The sequence below is a fragment of the Pan troglodytes genome, chromosome 6 (assembly GCF_028858775.2).
Source record: "Pan troglodytes isolate AG18354 chromosome 6, NHGRI_mPanTro3-v2.0_pri, whole genome shotgun sequence".
NCBI lineage: Eukaryota > Metazoa > Chordata > Mammalia > Primates > Hominidae > Pan > Pan troglodytes.
Window position 1 is genome coordinate 53,583,580 of NC_072404.2, and position 19,983 is coordinate 53,603,562.

The 19,983-nt window shown below is 41.3% G+C and overlaps 1 protein-coding gene across 3 annotated transcripts in view; it reads right to left on the reverse strand.

The window, feature by feature from the left end:
• Window positions 1–12,516: 12,516 nt before the first annotated feature.
• Window positions 12,517–19,983, reverse strand: part of PKD1L1 (polycystin 1 like 1, transient receptor potential channel interacting) — a 193,538-nt gene continuing 186,071 nt past the window's right edge. For all 3 annotated transcript variants that reach the window (XM_016945694.4, XM_016945696.4, XM_016945695.4), the window contains one exon: window positions 12,517–16,032. In XM_016945694.4, coding sequence (XP_016801183.4) covers window positions 16,009–16,032 — 24 coding nt within the window. In that variant the 3' untranslated portion in view covers window positions 12,517–16,008. The remainder of the gene's footprint in view (window positions 16,033–19,983) is intronic.

Below are 19,983 nucleotides of genomic sequence, written 5' to 3' on the forward strand. Positions count from 1 at the left end.
CTTCTAAGAGAATAGATACACAGAAGGTAATTATTGAGTTAGAGTTGTCTTTTGTTTCTAAGAAAATGATACGACAATTTATATTTTTCACAGCCTTGCTTTCTTGCTCCACCAGGGGTCACAGCTGATCTTACACATTTCGGGGTGTGGGCACAACTTCACCACTCTTCCAAGGACCAATGTAAAGACACCCTGGCAACACCCTTTGCTTACTGAAGATTCCCCCACCAAATCCACGTGCTACCTGTGCCTCATCCATCACTGGTTAATTACTCTGATTAAAATAAAGCAGTGATTTGATGTTTCCAAGGAGCTTCATTAGAATGAGAAAAAATTATATTTACCAAGGAAAGGAGGAAATGGTTGAATAAAAAATATGACAAGTAATTTAATTTTAGGTCAATGAATGCTCCACTGTGATTCAATTCTGACACATGAAACAAGTAATGAGATGATCAAGCCCTCTTCTTCCTTGCAGAAACTCGCTAATCCATATGAATGGTCTGTTGTTCACGAGCATCTGGTTCCCTTAACAACCTGTGGCCTGTTTACTCCATGGGGAGAATCTGGTCCTCAGAGCAGCTTTAGGGTCCACGCACCTTACTGGACATCCATAATGCACCACAGAGTGTGGTGCAGCAATATGCCATGTGAGGATTTTTTAATCCTTGAAAAGTTGGGTGAAGAGGATAAGGTTTTTCGTATAAGATAATACAGGCTTCAAAAACTTGGAAAAAGAGCATATTTAGAAAGTCCCAGAGCTGGGATTTGAACCCCTGTGCTTCTGATTCTAAATTGCTTCCCACCACGCTCATGGTGACCTCTATAAGGTGTTAGTGAGGTGGAGATGTACCCAGTAATCCTGCCAGTGCATCTGTGCACTGATTCTCTATTGCTGGCTGTCCTTCTTGGCATCTTATTCAACAATAGCTACTGTAAGGGGGGAAACAGTCTTATATTTTGTGAAAGAACTCAAATGGCCAATTCATATATGGCCAGTTTACTTAAGAATGAATTACCGACCAGGCACAGTGGCTCATGCCTGTAATCCCAGCACTTTGGGAGGCTGAAGCGGGTGGATCCCCTGAGGTCAGGAGTTTGAGACCAGCCTGGCCAACATGGCAAAACCTCATCTCTAATAAAAATACAAAAATTAGCCGGGTGTGGTGGCTGGCACCTAAAATCCCAGCTACTTGGGAGGCTGAGGCAGAAAAATTGCTTGAACCCAGGGGGCGGAGGTTGCAGTGAGCCCAGATTGTGCCACTGCACTCCAGGCTGGGCAACGGAGCAAAAACAAAAAACAAAAAAGAATGAATTACCAGGCTCTGAAAACCTATCAGTAAGCTTTTTTTTTTTTTTAAAGATGGAACTTGATGCTAAGGAAATTGCAACAACACAATGTCCTAATACACTGTTGACAAGATTAAAAAATTTTTTATTTTTAATTTTTGTGGGTATACAGTAGGGGTATATATTTACGGGGTACGTGGGATGTTTTAATACAGGCATGCAATGTGAAATAGGCACATCATGAAGAATGGGGTAGCCATACCCTCAAGCATTTATTCTTTGTGGTATAAACAATCCAATTATACTTTTAATTATTTTAAAATGTACACTTAAATTATTATTGACTATAGTCTCCCTGTCATGCTATCAAATAGTAGGTATTATTCATTCTTCTATTTTTTTTTTTGGTACCCATGAACCATTCCCACCTTATCTCCCCAGTCCTCTACTATCCTTTTCAGCCTCTGGTAATCATCCTTCCTATTCCCTATGTCCATGATTTCAATGGTTTCGATTTTTAGATCCCACAAATAAGTGAGAACATGTGATGTTTGTCTTTCTGTGCCTGGCTTATTTCACTTAACATAATGTCCTCTAGTTTCGTTCCATCCATGTTGTTGCAAATGACAGGATCTCATTCTTTTTATGGCTGAATAGTACTCCATTGTGTATATGTACCACATTTTCTTTATCTGTTCATCTGTTGATGGACTGTTAATTTGCTTCTAAGTCTTAGCTATTGTGAACAGTGCTGCAACAAACATGGGAGTGCAGATATCTCTTCAATATACTGATTTCCTTCCTTTTGGGTATAGACCCAGCAGTGGGATTGCTGGATCATATGCTAGCTCTATTTTTAGTTTTTTGAGGAACCTCCCAACTGTTCTCCATAGTGGTTGTACTAATTTACATTCCCACTAACAATATACTAGTGTTCCCTTTTCTCCACATCCTCACCAGCATTTGTTATTGCCTGTCTTTTGGATAAAAGCCATTTTAACTGGGGTGAGATATCTCATTGTAGTTTTGATTTGCATTTCTCTGATGATCAGTGACGATGAGCACCTTTTCATATGCCTGTTTGCCATTTGTAAGTCTTATTTTGAGAAATGTCTATTCATTTCTGATTTTTTATTTGGATTACTAGATTTTGATTTTTGATTGGATTACTAGATGTTTCCTGTTGAGTTGTTTGAGCTCCTTATATATTCTGGTTATTAATTCCTTGTCAGATTGGTAGTTTGCAAATATTTTCTCCCATTCTGTGGGTTGTTTCTTCACTTTAAGAAGATCATTAATTGCCTTAATCATTCTAAAAAGTGATTTGGCAAATAAGGGTTGAATTGTGTCCCCCAAAATGTCTATGTCCAAGTCTTAACCCCTAGTACCTCAGAATGCAACTGCATTTGGAAACAGGGTTTTTGAAGATGTGATCAAATTAAAATGAGGTTATACTAGAGTCGAGTGGGCATGTAATCCAATATGACTCATCCAATATGACCGGTGTCCTTATAAAGAAGAGGAGATTTGGCTGGGCATGGTGGCTCATGCCTGTAATCCCAGCACTTTGGGAGGCCGAGGTGGGTGGATCACCTGAGGTCAGGAGTTCAAGACCAGTCTGGCCAACATGGAGAAACCCTATCTCTACTAAAAATACAAGAAAAAAAAATAGCTGGGCATGGTGGCAGGCACCTGTAATCCCAGCTACTTGGGAGGCTAAGGCAGCAGAATCGCTTGAACCCGGGAGGCAGAGGTTGCAGTGAGCCGAGATTGCGCCATTGCACTCCAGGCTGGGCAACAAGAGTGAAACTCCATCTCAAAAAAAATTAATAAATACATAAAAAATAATAAAAAGGGGAAATTTGGACCCAGACATGCCTGGAGGGAAGATGATGGGAAGAGACACAGGGAGAAGATGGTTGTCCTCAAGCCAAGGAGAGAGGCCTGCAACAGATTCTCCTTCAGCCTTTAGAAGGAACAACACTGCCAACACCTTGATCTTAGACTTCTGTCCTCCAGAAATTGTGAGACAATGCATTTTTGTTGTTTAAGGCAACCAATTTGTGGAATTTTGTTCTGGCAGCCCTAGCAAATGAATACAACAAAATATATACTGTATTGAGAACCTTAATATTGGCAATACCATTTGACAGGAACTCCTTGCCTTTGGTTGCCACCTAAGAAATCATGCATATGGACATGGAACTACACATAAAGTATATTTAGCTAGTTTTTCTTCAACATGCTATTGCAGGAGGACAATTCAAAAATCTTTCCAACTCCCACCTGATTTCTGAAGGTTCTCTGGGAGCCTGAGCATCAGCCATCAAAACACACTTGTCACATTTTTCTTTCCTTTTGGCCTCCTTTAGTGAAGTCAGCTGCCTGAGGCTGGGCGGAGGTGCTCAGCACTCCCTCTGGTTTGTGGGGGGCTGGGGTGGGTCACGCTTATTCTACTGGATATCACTGTTCCTGGGCCCTGCCACCACTCTCAGCCCTGGTGCTGTGGATTCTGTTCATGAGAGGGGCTGAAGTCAAGCCTCCCTCTCAGGCCCAGATCTGAGTCTACAGGTCAGCTGGGGCTGGGGCCTCACGGTAGCAGGTGGTGATAGAGGACATGTCATTGTTGCAGTCACTGAGGACACTGGTTCTCATAGCCCAGCCTCTGTGCCTGGACCTCAGCTGTAGGCCTGGCCCCATTGTGCTCTCCCTGATGAGAATCTCCAGGCCTTGAGCTACCTGACTCTTCCCAGTTGGCCAGACACATCCCAGTGAATGATCACCATCCTGCTCTCATCTCATAGCCAGCCGATCAGTCTGTTCACCCTCCACCTACTCAAGTACAGAGTGACACACCCCAAGCAACAATCGCATGAGAAATTCTACCACCTGGGGAGGGCAGACCTGGGACAGACTTCTTTCATTTTCTGATCTGCTTTTGCCAGATGTCCTCTGTAGCAAGAGGCAGGACAAACAGTGAGGACTCCACCAACACTCACCGGGTGACCCCTTTGCTTTGGAAACTTACTCAGGGTGAAAGGAATTCCGATTTTAAACAGCATCTCTTTGTGTGGCCTGTTTGAGGCACCACACAGAGCTTGCTGGAGCAGCTCTGTTGACCGCTGACCCTTGGCCTGCTAACTGAAACAAGGTGAGTATTTCTAAGGCTGTCGTGGCCACGGGAGGACCAGAGAATAAATGTGGACCTATTTACATTCTCTTTTCCCTGAAGGTGATAAATGGCTTCCCCCATCCAAACCAGGCCCCTCTAGGGCTTTTATTTGCTATTCTGGTTTTAAAAGGCAGACGGAGAATGTATTGAGTTATCTTTCAACTGTTTACTAGCAGAAGGGCAAAGATCAGATTACCAGCTCAGAGTGATTCATCTTTTCTCCCAAATCAAAGCCATATGTACACAGAGTCTGTGTACACATTAGTTCATTTCATTCATTCATCTAGGTCAGGAGAGGGAGACCTGGGACAAAGGTCCCGCAGAAAGAGATGGAGGCATCAGGCCACAGACAGTGAGCAGCATGGGTTTTTCTCTGCCTCCACATTAGGACTTTAATGTTTTTTTTTTTTTTTTAAAAAAAACAAAACTGCCTGATTTCCTGTCAGGCCAATTAATGATGTTTTTTCCCCAGGTTTCTGGTATAGAGGATGTTTTAATTTGAGAGAAGTTTCCACCTACAAAAACACATATTTGTCCGGGCATGGTGGCTCACGCCTGTAATCCCAGCACTTTGGGAGGCTGAGGCAGGAGGATCATGAGGTCAAGAGATCTAGACCATCCTGGCCAACATGGCGAAACCCTGTCTCTACTAAAAATAAAAAAATTAGCTGGGCATGGTGGCGCATGACTGTAGTCCCAGCTACTTGGGAGGCTGAGGCAGGAGAATCTCTTGAACCCCGGAGGCGGAGGTTGCAGTCAGTTGAGATCGCGCCACTGCATTTTAGCCTGGTGACAGAGCGAGACTCCATCTCAAAAAAACAAAAACAAAAAACCACATTTATACCTTTGGAAACATTAAGCCTCCAACTGTGAGAACGAAGATTCATATTTAAAGGGAAATGTGAGGTAATTCTGTGAATCTTAGACAGATTGATGGTACAAAATGGGAAGCTCCATCATCACTGATATTCTGAAATTATGGTTGACTGCAAATATCCAGAAAAGCATAAAAACAACATAATGAACGCCTATATTCTCACACACAAAACTGTAACATTTTGGCAGATTTGCATCAGCTCTTTTTCCTTAAGAAACAACACACACAAGGATCATGGAAGCCTCTCCATGCTTCCCACCCTGTCCTTAAACTGATGTTTTTCATCCCCAGAATGACGCTATATTAATGCTACAGATGAATGGCTCCATAAACTATATACAGCAAAGTATTGAACTTTTATTGATTACATCACTCTCTAACAAGCTTTTTTCACTGAACATTATGTTTTTGCAATTTGATAATGCCAACAGATGTAGCTACATCCATTTAACTAGTGTATTGCATTTTATTGTTACCAAACCGAACTTGGGTCCACCCATCCTGGCACAGCAAAGCCAAACACTGACAGTGGGATTTGCAGTGAAAAAAGTGAGGCATTTATAACAGGGCACCAAGCAAGGAGAACCAGATAGCTCTCGCCTAGGACCTAAACTCCCAAATGGCTTGAGTGTAAGGGTTTTTAAAGGTGGGAAGGCAGAAGTTACATGCAAAGTCATAAATCAATACATGGAGGTCTTACATTGGTTTGGCCAAAAAAGGTGGAATATCTTGAAGTGTGGGGCGAGGCACAGGTCATGGGTAGATTCAAAGATTTTCTGATTTGCGAATTGGTTAAGGGAGTGAAACTTTGTCTAAAGCCTAGGGGTCCACAGAAAGGAATGCTGAGCTCCGACCTGTAGGCATGACTTCCTCCAGGCCACTCAGGAAGAAATTCAGAGCGAAAAATGGCAGTCAGAGTTCAGTCCCCAGTTCCTCTGTTATCTAAGGTCTATGTGCCAGCAGATGTCATTTTCCATTTGGTGGGAGTCCAGGTTTTTTGCAAACAACTCAGGGATATATATTAAGATGTTGTCTTTAGTTTCTATGGGGAACCAAACATTTGGTGGCTCTAACTTCCTCGGCTATTGTCTTCAGCTATTGTTACCTTCTTGCTTATCAGGTTGCTCACTTACTCCTCAGGGCTAGCTAGGTGCCCGGAATTTCCCTCAAAGGAACTCAAGATTTTTCTTTATTTCCATGCTTGGTTGGGAAGAGTGGCAGGCCCCTCAAAGGGATCCCTGCTCTGTCTCCATTTCACATGAATCATACAATTTAATCATGATGATGATAATGGATATTTGGGTGGCTTCTGTCAAGAACTGTGAAGAGGCTGACATTTCACTCACTACTTACAGATTCACAAGTGAGGCTGCTGCCCCAGTTCCAATGCTGGCAGAAGACTTAAGATTTCTGAATCAGAGACAAAAGACTTCATTTATTTGTCACAGCTAAAGCAATGGCCAGTGTCAGTGTATTTGCACTGGTGCCTCAAGCCCTGATGCCCACGGGGTGATGCAGAGACCCTATGACTCCCGCACATGCATTGGGTCAAGTCACAGTAGAGGACCACTGAGCTGGGGCACCGTGTGGACCTATAGCAGGCAGCAGGCAAACCCTCTCCTTTGAGGTTCCTCCCTGCAACTACGACCCTGAAAAATGGATCCAGTAAAGAAGAGTCAAGGCTTTATAGTCTTGGTGCACCCAGTAAGACCTGTAGGAGAACAGGAAGTCTGTGGAGGACTGTTTCTTACAAAAGTTTCCAAGTGTTAGCTCTTACACATGTATAAACAACACTGCAATTTGTCTCCTTGCACCGTACATCCAAGAAGCAGATTTGCTTCTTGCCAAATTATTTCCCTCAGTGATTTCAGGAATTGACCATTCCCAGTCGCATATAGGAATTTTCTTGCATCTTCTTTTCCTAACTCTTGCGTTGTCAGACACTTTCATTTGTGCTAAGCTGATAAGTATCAAACGATGATGCAGGCTATTCATTATGTGTGTCCTTGATTACTGATGAATTTGAGCAATTGTCATTTGTTGGACTGATCATTCAATTTCCTCTTCGGTCCTTGGCCTTTTCATATATTTTGCCTTTTCTTGTAGGTGTGTCCTTTTCAAATTGATTTTTTTTGGTGTTTTTTGTATATCCTGTGTACTAATTCTTTGTCATTTATATGCATTAATAATATCTCCTTTCACTGTGTGGCTTGTCTTCTCAATTTGTTTTTGGCTTTTTGTTTCAGAGAACATTTTATAAGCTTTAAATAATAAAGTTTATTTATTTTTAATTATTTTGATTTTGCTTTTGCATCTTGTTTAAGAAACCCTGTCCTACTTATAAATAAGGCCATAATTATTTTTCTTATTTTATTTATTTATTTATTTATTTATTTATTTATTTATTTATTTATTTTGAGACAGAGTCTCGCTCTGTTGCCCAGGCTGGAGTGCAGTGGCGTGATCTCGACTCACTGCAGCCTCTGCCTCCCAGTTTGAAGCGACTCTCCTGCCTCAGCCTCCTGAGTAGCTGGGACCACAGGCGCACGACACCCCGCCTGGCTAATTTTGTATTTTTAGTAGAGATGGGGTTTTACCATGTTGGCCAGGGTGGTCTCAGTCTCCTGACCTCATGATCTACCTGCCTCAGCCTCCCAAAGTGCCTTATTTTTCTTTTTAAAATATAAAACTTACACCAGGTGCGGTGGCTCACTCCTGTAATCCCAGCACTTTGGGAGGCCGAAGCAGGTGGATCACCTGAGGTCAGGAGTTTGAGGCCAGCCTGACCAATATGGTGAAACCCCGTCTCTACTAAAAATACAAAATTAGTGGGCATGGTGGCGGGCATCTGTAATCCCAACTACTCCGGAGGCTGAGGCAGAATTGCTCGAACCCAGGAAGTGCTGGTTGCAGTGAGCCAAGATAGTGCCACTGCACTCCAGTCTAGGCAACAAGAGTAAAACTCCGTCTCAAAAAAAAAAAAAAAAAAAAGAAAGAAAAAAAAGAAAAAGAAAAAATATGAAAGTTTTGCATTTTTCATTTAGGTCATCAATACATGGGGAACTTAACCTCTTATGCAGGGTGAGGTATGAATCTAATTTATTTTTACATGTGGACAACCAGTCGTCTCATCAACTTTTGGTGGATGCTCCTTCCTTCCCTGCGGACATGTAAAATATTCATTCCGTCGTATCATATATCACCTTGCCAGTTGCTCAGGCTGAAAACCTTGGGGCTATCCAGACTCTCTTGTGCCTGACATCCAATCCATTAGCAAATCCTGACAGCTCTACCTTAAAACAGACTTTCTGAAGCCAGCCATTCATCATCCCCTCCAACACTGCCACTCAGGGCCAAACCACCGCCACCTTTTGCCTGGACTACTCTATGGCCTCCTAATTAGTTTACCCCTTCATTTCTTGCTCCCCTACAGTTTTTTGTCTACATAGCAACAGAGTTATGTCTTTTTTTTTTTCTTTTTTTTTTTTTGAGAAGGAGTTTCACTCTTGTTGTCCACGCTGGAGTGCAATGGCACAATCTCGTCTTACTGCAACCTCCACCTCCCGGGTTCAAGTGATTCTCCTGCCTCAGCCTCCCGAGTAGCTGGGATTACAGGCATGCACCACCACGACCGGCTAATTTTTGTAGTTTTAGTAAAGACGGGATTTCTTCATCTTGGTCAGGCTGGTTTCGAACTTCTGACCTCAGGTGATCCACCCGCCTAGGCCTCCCAAAGTACTGGGATTACAAGCGTGAGCCACCTCGCCAGGCCAAGTTATGTCTTTAAAAATACATTTGATCGTGCTCTTCCCTGCTCACATTCAGAATAACATTTGCAGTCTTACTGTGTCTATAAGACCTCCTATATCCTGGTTGCTGGTTGCAGTTTGCACCTCATTTTCTACTGCGCTTTCTCTCTCTCTTGCTGTGTTCCAGAAACACTTGTGATTCCTTGCACAATGACTGTGTTCCCAGTTCAGGCCTTTGCACTTGCTGTTTCTTCTTCCTGCTATTTCTCTTCCCCCAGAGAGCTGTACAGCTTGCTTGAACCTCATTCAAGGTTTCTGTTCAAACATCACATTATCAAGAGGGGCTTTCCCTTTAAAGAAGAACAGAGCCCTCTTTAAAATAGAGCCCTCCCTAATTCACTTAATTTTTCTTCATAACATTCACCACTGTCCACGATTGTAGTGTGTTCTTTTTATTACTTGACCCACGTGCTAGAATGTAAGCACCCTGAGGGTAGGCATTTTGTTGGTTTTGTTGTTTGATCTATTCTCAAAGCCAAGAATAGAGCCTGGGACACAGTAGAGTTTTAAAACATGACAAATAAATGGATGAATGAATGAATGAATGAATGAAAAAGCAAAATTTTCCATTGGGAAGGATAAAATCTTTTTTGGTAATAGTTGCACTGAGTTGAGATCTAAGTCTTTCCATTTTGCTATCATTATAAAAATTATCTTAGCTATTCTTGGCCCTTTCTTTTCCCATTTGAATTTTATGATCAATGTACCAAGTTTCACATAGACCTGCATTGGAATGTTTATTGGAAATGCATTGAATTTATACATTCATTTGACGTAAACACCATCCATAAATATGGGATGTCTTTCTATTCAGGTTTAAAGTTTTTCAGTAAACATTGGGTTTTTTTTTTTAAATGAAAGATATGTACATGTTTTCCTAGATTTACTAGGTACACTCAATTTTCTTTTTGTTGTTGTTCCCCCACAGTGAATAAGATCTTTTCCTTTTGCATTTTCTAATTGTTGGTGTATAGGAATAGTACTCATTTTTTATGTCGATCTTCTAAGACGCTTTCTTAGTTGACTGTCTTGATTTGGGGAGGAGGGTAGGCAAGTATGTCGTCTGCAACTGAGGACTGTTTGTTTGGTTTCTTCGTCTTCTATTCTTATCCTTTCTGCACCTTATTCCATTGGCTTTATCTTACTGGTTAATTGCATTTTTTTTTATTACATTGGTTTTCAACCTACAGGATACATGCAGAAATAGCAGACATCCATGTCCTGTCCTCTGTTTTCCTAGGAATGCTTCTAAGATTGTACCATTCAGTATGATGTCTGCTAATGATTTTGGAGGATAGCCACCTTGGTTTCCTTGCACAGGTTTTATTATGAAATAATGTTGAATTTTATGAAGTACTTATTTATTTATTTATTTATTTATTTATTGAGATGGAGTCTTGCTCTGTCTCCCAGGCTGGAGTGCAGTGGTGCAATCTTGGCTCACTGCAACCTCCGCCTCCTGGGTTCAAGCAATCCTCCTGCCTCAGCCTCCCAAGTAGCTGAGACTACAGTTGTGGGCCACCAAGCCCAGCTAATATTTGTATTTTTAGTAGAGATGGAGTTTCACCATGTTGGCCAAACTGGTCTCAAACTCCTGACCTCAGGTGATCCACCCGCCTCAGCCTCCCAAAGTGCTGGAATTACAGGCGTAACCCAATGCGCCCGGCCAAGTACTTTTCTTCCTTTAATCTTTAATGTGGTGGATTACATTAACATATTTTCTGACGTTAAGCCATCTTTCTATCTTCAGGATAAAACCCCACTTGTCATCACATGTTAGTTTTATACACTGCTGAATTTGATTTGTATTTTAAGATATTTGAGATTACGTTTATTAGTAAGAGGGGTCTATCATTTTCATTTTTGTATGATGTTCTTAAGTTTTTAAAAAACCAGATTATACTAGTTTCATAGAACAAGTCGCTAAAGTTTACCTCTTTTTTTAATTCTCTGGGAGAATTTGTATGAGATAAAGAGATCTGTTTTTTGAATGTCTGGTAAAATTTGCTTGTAAAAATGCTCTAGAAATTTTGAGTACCATTAGATTTCTAATTCTATATATTTAATGTCTATGGTTTACATTTCCTATTTTCCTTGTCAAATTGTTTATATTTTCTAGAAAATGTCATTTAGGTTTTCAAATGTATTGAAATAAAGTTGTTCATAGGATTATCTTACTAATTTTTAAATCTTTATGATGTCTGAATTTGCTGTTTTATGCTTTTTTTGTTATTTTTCTCATTATTTCTAAATCAACTCTGCTAGAAATCTATCTGCTTTAGCATTCTTTCAAAAAATCATCTTTTGACTTTGTTGAGTTTCTCTACTGTTTCATTGTTTTTCATTTTTGTGCTTATATGTTTAAGTTTTATATTTCTATGGTGTTTTGTTGTTTGAGATCGAGTCTCGCTCTGTTGCCCAGGCTAGAGTGCAGTGGCGTGATCTCGGCTCATTGCAGCCTTCACTGCCCAGGTTCAAGTGATTCTCCTGCCTCAGCCTCCCGAGTAGCTGGGACTACAGGCATGCACCACTATGCCGGTTAATTTTTGTATTTTTAGTAGAGACAGGGTTTCACCATGTTGGCCAGGCTGGTCTCGAACCCCTGACCTCAGGTGATCCACCCGCCTCAGCCTCCCAAAGTGCTGGGATTACAGGCCTGAGCACCATGCTGGCCATATTTCTATGTTCTTTATGTTTGTTTGATTTATCTTCCTCTAAGTTCTTGAGTTGCATTTTAAGTTATTTATTTTTAAACTTTCCTGGTTTTAAATAAACATATTTAAAATATAATTTTCCTTCTAAATACTGATTGAGATGCATCATATAATTTAGTTTGCATTGTGATTTTTCTCTGTAATTCATGAGTTTTTCCAGAGTTATTTTAAATTTTCAGTGACATGACTGTTTTCAAATTATCTTTTTACCTTTTGTATATCTAATTGGTCACATTGTGGTAAGAGAATGAGTTCCAGATAACATCAGTTTCCTGAAATTTTGTTCAGAGTTCTTTCTACAAGGTGTCATGTGAGAAACTCCTTTTCAAAATTAATGCTGGGCTGTGAGCTCCGAAATCCACATTTGTTCATTCACTGCAGTGTTCCAAGCAGCCTGGGCGGCGCCTAGGGGTGCATGCCCAATGGTGTGATGGCAGCCAGTGTGTGTTTTCCACTAGAGAGCTCTCTAACAGCAAGGGCTGTGTCTGCCGCAGTCTTTTCTTCATCTTGGCCATCAGCAGCTTAACTTCAGTGATTAATTTTCCTCCTGGGGTCATTTGTTTTTCTTTCCATGACTTTTTATTAACTACTGTGTAGTCTGGACATCCTTCTTTATACACTGTCTTGATTTAGGTTTTCAATGGAGAGAGGCCAGGTAGAAAGGGAAATAGAAAAACAGAACTCACTCCTATTCACAATGAAAGTATTTTTATAAAAACAAAAATAAAGCCTTAAGCAATTTTTCCACTTGTCTCATATGTGACTATACAACCAGATTCCTAGAAAATGTCCCTGCTTTTCTCATTCTTCTCCCTGTGGTGTGGAAACAGGATCCCAGGTCTAAAGGATGAAAACTCAGGGCGCAGGTTAAAACTGGATGAAGGGAGCCCAGTGGCATCAGCTGACTGTGCCCTGGTGGGTCACACAGCTAAGGTCAGCAAGAATAGAATTTAATTACATATTTTACACAATGGGATGGAATGAAAGACTGTTTTGAGGAAATAATAGTTTATCAAAGAAGTGGAGAAATGCCCATGGGAGAAGCACGTTCAGAGCAGGCACAGAATGGATAGATTTCAGAAAGAATTTAGCTGTCACTGGTTCGAGGCCAGGCCACTCCCCTCTAAGCAGGCTCTTATAGCAAGGAGCTGCTAGGACCTGGATGTGTGGTGAAAAAACAAAGTGGTTGTCTGTGCAGAATTTCACAGTTAACAAATCACTTTAATACAAACAGTCTCATGAACTCCTCTCACGCCTATGGGAAAATGTTAATTGTGTTTATTTTGTGAAGTTGCATATTAGCTTAGTTTCTCTGAGCCCAATGTGAGCCCCAAACTGTATAAAAACATGCATTCAGCCCCTCTACCACCTCTATGCAACTTTACTTGCTAAAAATGTGTGACATTCCGAAGTTCTAAAATGGCCAGGGTGACCAGTCATTCCCAAACATTGCTAGAAATCAACGGGACCAATGGGGGCAAATGCAGCAATTGATACAATAACATCCTCATTTCTCCAGGTTTGGTTTGACAGTTCCTTTCACGCCTTCCCCCTTGGGTTGGTTCCCTAATAATGTTCCCCTACAGAACCTTCTCCCAGGTCCACTTGCCTCAGTAAGGACACACATGGACTGTGGGTTGGAGAGTTAGCCAGTGACTTACTCCCTGTGTGACCTTGGGCAAGGTGCTTAACCACCCTTGGACCTCAGTTTACTCATCTGTGAAATGGATGATAATAACAGAGTGGTGAAGAGTGAATGAGCTGAAGCAGTAGCCCTTAGAAGATGCACTGGCACATAACGGCATTTCCCTTTCCACAGCAGCCACTTGCCCTCTCTAGCCTCTGTTTCCTGTGAAGTGGGGTTAGTAAAAGCTGTGTCCCGAAGAGCTCTGTAAAAGAGGGAGGCTTCTGTGGGAGGCAGGACAATTGCTCCTCCCAGACCTCCACAGCCTGACCCTTGGCACTTATGTTTCCTACATAACAAAGGGGATAAGGCTGCAGATGGAATTAAGGCTGCTCGTCAGCCACCTTAAGATGAGAGATTATCCTAGATTATCCAGCAGGCCCAATGTAACCACAAGGGTCCTTATTAGTGGAGGCAGGAGGCAAGAGTTGGTGTCAGAGTGATGGGATGTGAGAAGGACTCAACCTACCATTGCTGGCCTTGAAGATGGAGGAAGGGGCCATGAGCCAAGAATTGCAGGTGGCTTCTGGAGGCAAGAAAATGCAAAGAAATGGACTCTGCCCTAGAGCTTTCAGAAGGAACATTGCCCTCATGGCAGCTTGATTTTTGTTCAGTGAGACTCATTCAGACTTCTGGCCTCCAGAACTGTAAGATGACACATTAGTGTTGTTTTAAACACTAAGTTTGTGGTAACTTGATACTGCAGTCTAGCAGGGTGCCTTGCTCAGGTAACCTCCTATATGTGATGCTGTCACCATGTTCATTACCATCACCATTGTGGGCCTAAGGTATGCAGAAGTGAAAGTTATCCCAAAGGTTTTCACAGTGGCTCATTCTGCAACGCAGCCTCATTTTAAGACTGTCTGATCTCCATGATACATCACCTCCTCATCCAGACCACCCAGAGCATGTGAGAAGAGCCACTCTTGAAGCTCCTCGGGCATGCTTAACCCTGCTAACCTGCGTTCTGTGTGCTATGGGAAAGGCAGCAGCCCGCCAGTGTCACCTCTGTTGGGATTCGTTCTACCTCCCTATACAGAACTCACTGCTGGACTTACTGCTTCCCCTCTTAAAACAGCTGCCTGTAAAAGGGGCATGGGTCTTGCTTTCTTTGTATTTTTCAAAGCTCTTGAACATGGTGAGTGCTCCATGAAAGTATTTGGAATGAAAAAATCCATGAAAAGAGTCTGTCAAAGCATAGCTGATGGAATGAAACAAGATACAACTGGATGAAGATGTACGTTGTGATGCCTTATTACTTCACTGGGGAAGGGAAGAGTCTTCTCCAAACCACCCAACCACCTGCCAGCACTGGCTTATGCAGAGGTCTCCAGTTTGGATGCGCTCTCACTGTCCACCAATGTGGAAATGAGGCAAAGCCTGCCAATCATACAATTTACTCCCTGAGGAGACCTGTACATTCTCAAATACATAAACGCACACAGAGAATTCGTATTAGCTTCGGTCAAATCAATGACACAGAGATGCCATATGTCATCAGGCACTGTGCTACATGCTTTACACAAACTCTTTGAGGCAGGTTCCATTATACTCCCATTTTGCCCATGAGGTAATTGTAGATTAAGATGGCCATGCCCCTTGCTCAGTTTCTACATAACGAATGATTACACTAAAAATCTTTCCCAGGTCTGCTTGCCAGACGCCCTACCCCTGTCCTTTCCCAGTGTGCAGCCCCAGGCCCTCGGGGAGGCCACAGCACGGTGTGTTTCCATGACACTGGAGGCACCTCCATCCCATCCATCCACTTCTACCCACTGTCACTGATATGCATGCCAAACCAGGCATATTGAAACTATTTAGAATCCAAAAACATAGCATGCACTCCAGACTTAATAATCTCCTTAGCAAATTCTGATCTGAGCACGTAGGTTTTTAAATGGATTCAAAAACAGCAGCCCAGATAACTTCGAAGTTCAGTTTGAATAACCATTTTATATTGAATTAGTAAATCAGGAAAGATGCGTTATTAATCTAGCAAGATTCAATTGTTAAATTTACAAAATAAGGATTTTACTTCAAAAATCTTATTTAAATATTAGAATGTTATCCTGGTCTCTTTCATTGCTTTTATGAGACCTGAAAGAAATTTCACAAGATACAAGGCTTTTAATACTCAGACAGATTCAGTAAAACAAACAAATAAGACAATGTGTAACTCTAGGGCAACTGGCAAATTAACCATTTGGGAGAAGGCTGGAGTTAGAATCTTGTCCCACATCTGAACTCTCTGAATGGTGATTATGAGTAACAGTCTGATGACAGATAAACCTTGATTTTCATCCTGGTTTCCCATTTACTTGTTACGTGAACTGGAAAAATTAACAAAACTTCTTCGTACCTCAGTTCTTCTCACCTGCAAAACTAGGATGTCTGCTAAAATTGGCTGTTGGGTGGGTTAAGCAAAACAGGGTCCGTAGTGCCTATGCAAGGTACCAGGCTCCTCAGAAGTCCTTGACGTCTGCTGGCTAAAAAGAAAAAATGAAAAACATACTGAAACAACACCCCTCTCTCAGTGATTGACAGAACAAGTAGGCAGAAAGGCAGCAAGTGCTGAGCAGACCTGAACACCACCATCAGCTAACTTGACCAAGGTGACATTTACAGAACACTTTGCTCAACAACAGCAGAATACAAATATTTTAAAGTTCAAATGAAACATCTGCCAAGTTAGATCATATTTTGGGCCATTAAAACAAGCTTCAATAACATTCAAACGATTCAAGACACAGGATGTTCTGTGACCACAGCAGAATAAAATTAGAAATCAGTTACATAAGGATATCAGGAAAATCTCAAAATACATACAAACTAAATAATATACTTCCAAATCACCCATGAATCAAAGAATAAATCAAAAGGGAAATTAGAAAGTATTTTTATCTCAATAAAAATGAAAACATATCATTTTCATTCAGGGATGAATGCTAACGCAATACTCCGAGAGAAATCTGTAGCACTAAATGCCTATATTAAAAGAAGAAAGGTCTTAAATGACCTCAGCTCTTATGTGAAAGACTATAAAAAGAAAAACAACTTAAACTCAATGTAAACAGAAAAAAGTAAATAATAAATAAATAATAAAGATCAAAGCAGAAACCAGTGCTGTAGATAACAGAAAAAAAAAATAGAGAAAACGAATGAAACCAAAAGCTAGTTCCTTGAGAAGATCAATTAAATTGACAAGCCTCTAGCCAGGATGATAACAACATATCAAAGACACAAATATGTTGTCTTTCAATAACAACAACAAAGACACAAATTGCCAATATCAGGAATGAGAGAGGTGACAACACTACACTTTTTACAGATAAAGGATAAAATGGAAATATTATGAACAACTTATTCCTATACATTTCACAGCTGAGATGAAATAGAAAAATTCCTTAATGATACACATTACCAAAGTTATCTCAAAAAGAAATAGATAAGCTGTATAGTCCTATACTTCTTTAAAAATTGAATTCATAGTTAAAAAGTTTCTAATTAAAAACTTCAATTCTAGATGGCATCTCTGGTGAATTCTATCAAACATTTAAGAAAGAAATAGTTCCAATTCTAGTCAAACCCATCTGGAAAACTGAAGCAGAGAGAATATTTCCAAATTTATTCTAGGAGGACAGCGTTATCCTGATACTAACATGAGATAAAGACATTACAAGAACAGTAACAAAAAAACAAAACCCAGGGTCCCCCATTGTCACTGGCTGCTTCTCCCTTGAGGATTTCTCCTCCAGGTCTCTCAGCTCCAGCTCTGATGCACCCTAATTTGCTCCAGCAGCTGACACAGCCTGGCCCCAAGCCTAGCGCATCTCCACACCTGTTTGCTCATTTGCTTTTACTGGATTTTGAGATGGCTGAGGAATTTTTTTCTTCATACCCCAGTGCTGAGAATGTAGTAGGTATTTGATAAATATTATAGGATTCAGTTTTGAAGCTGGGAGGTAGGTTGAACATAAGTGTTGCCAGAATCCAATTCAACCTGGAATGCTGTGATAAACATAGGAAGTCTAACAGGAATAATAATGAAGAACTGTATTTATGACCACGGAATAAATAGCACCATTATGGAGAGAAAGGTACAGGAGCAAAGACATTGCTCAGCAATAAAATTTAAGGATGGGTAGTGAGGTGTTGAGACCTCCAAAGATCCTCCTGGTTGACAGTTAAATTCTTTATTATTTTTATTTTATTTTTGAGAAGGAGTCTGGCTCTGTCACGCAGGCTGGAGTGCAGTGGTGCAATCTTGGGTCACTGCAACATCCGCCTCCCAGGTTCAATCAATTCTCCTGCCTCAGCTTCCTGAGTAGCTGGGATTACAAGCATGCGCCACCACATTCAACTAATTTTTGTATTTTTAGTAGAGATGGGGTTTTGCCATGTTGGCCAGGCCGGCCTGGAAATCCTAGCCTCAAGTGATCCGTCCACTTCAGACTCCCAAAGTGCTGGGATTACAGGTGTGAGCCACCAAGCCCGGCTGACACTTAAATTCTGACTATCCCAAATGTTTAGTCTAAATTAATCATGATAATTCCATTTCACCATGATCAATTTAGGAATGAGTTTGAGGGAAAATATTCTTGGGGACTTCCTGAAAAAGCTTCCTGATATCTAATGATAAGACCAAGGGAGATGGTCTCCTCCTTCCATGGACGTTTCATCTTTGGATGTGATCCCTGGACCTGTAGCAGATATCCTGCAACCAAGCAGGGTGTCCTCCATCCTGAGGCAAAGCCAGCACACAGCAGAATGCAGAGATGGCATCTACCCTACCTCTCAACTTCTGGTTTTGTAGATAACATATTTCCTTGCAGTTTCAGTCAATTAGGGTCATGTTTTACATCATTTACAGTCAAAACTATTGTCAAAGGTTATAAATAATCATATAATTGGGGGCTGCATTAGTGTAAGTATAGTTTCTAAGGCAAGTGTGAAGTGTGAGAAATTAGTTAGGTAAAAGCCATGCTGCTGCTATAACAAAGAGCCCCCAGATTCCTCAGAGCAAAACAGGATCCAGGTTTATTTTTCACATAAGAAGGGGGAAGTTGGCACAGTTCTCATCCTAGAAAGGCAGCTCTGTCATCTTCAGCACAAGGCTTCTAATCTTGCTCCAGGTATCACTCACACTTGGGAAAGAAAAAAGAGCATGAAAAGGCACATGCCTGATGCCTTCAGGAGCAAGTTCAGAAGCAGGACACATTGCACTCTATAGGGGCTGTGAGGAGCTGCAGGAGAGGTGGCGTCAGTGCCTGGGCAGTAGCTGGGGCCTGGACAAAGCTTGGGCAGTGAGGGACAGACAGAGATGGATGCTGGTAGCCATCAACATTTAGCATAGCACATATTTTTCCTAATCATGGTACTCCTGGACTATTGTTTATCATTAAGAGGAGACACAAGAAGTACAAACAAGGCCAGAGGAGAATCACAAGGAGCCAACCAGCAGATGAGGTGACTCAAAGCCATATCATGGGAGGATGGTGGTAGTGGGGGCTGATGGGGCTTAGGCTGGGGAAGGAAGACCACCAGGGCTGCCAAGGCAGGAGGAAGAACACAACACTTCTTCACATGTGTGAGAGATTATCGTGTGGAGAAGTGGTTAAATGATTAATTTTGACTCCGGGGCAAAGACCTTCCATTTGGTGGAGTTTACAGAGCAGGTTATGGCTCAACATCAGAAGGGAACAAAAGAACAAAAGAATAATAGCAGTTGAAGTCACTCATGATTAGAATAAAGAAACGCCAGTGAGTCACATGGAGGAGATAATACAGACCTGGTGGCTCATCAAGGAGGTATTATAGCCCTCAAACAGGTGAAGATGAAGAAAACATTTTCCCTTACAAACAATAATGCACCTGTATTTGATCTGCTGTAAAGGTCTTTGACCTATGATTTACCAACTTCCAGTGTGCTTAAGTCTAGTATAGAGATAAGGGCAATTGAAATGAGACTATGTATTACTGATATACAGGAGACTTATGATTTTAAAAGTCATCCTCATCTTTGTATGAGTTTCTTAGTCTCATAAGAATTTGAATTTCAGGACTGGCCTTTAGCACATGAATGTCTTCTCTGACCCAGCATGCTGAGGAACAGGCTTGGACACTGACTTCCCACTGACCTCAAAGGCAGTGCTGTTCTTGAACTGGACTTACTTCAAATGCAAGGCAGAACTTTTTATTCTGGAAAGAATTGTGCCCATAGAACAGACACTGGCGATCATATCATTTTTAAAAAATGATATTCAGCTAACAGGTTGTTATATTAGTAACTAAACTAGAAGTTCTTGTCCTATGGAGAGAATCTCAAGTCTTTGAAAACATATTCTTTCCTACCCTTCACTCAAGTAATTTATCTGCTCTGAAAAATGCCAAAAACACACCACTGTGCCCTGCCCAGTGCCACAGACATTTCCACTTAT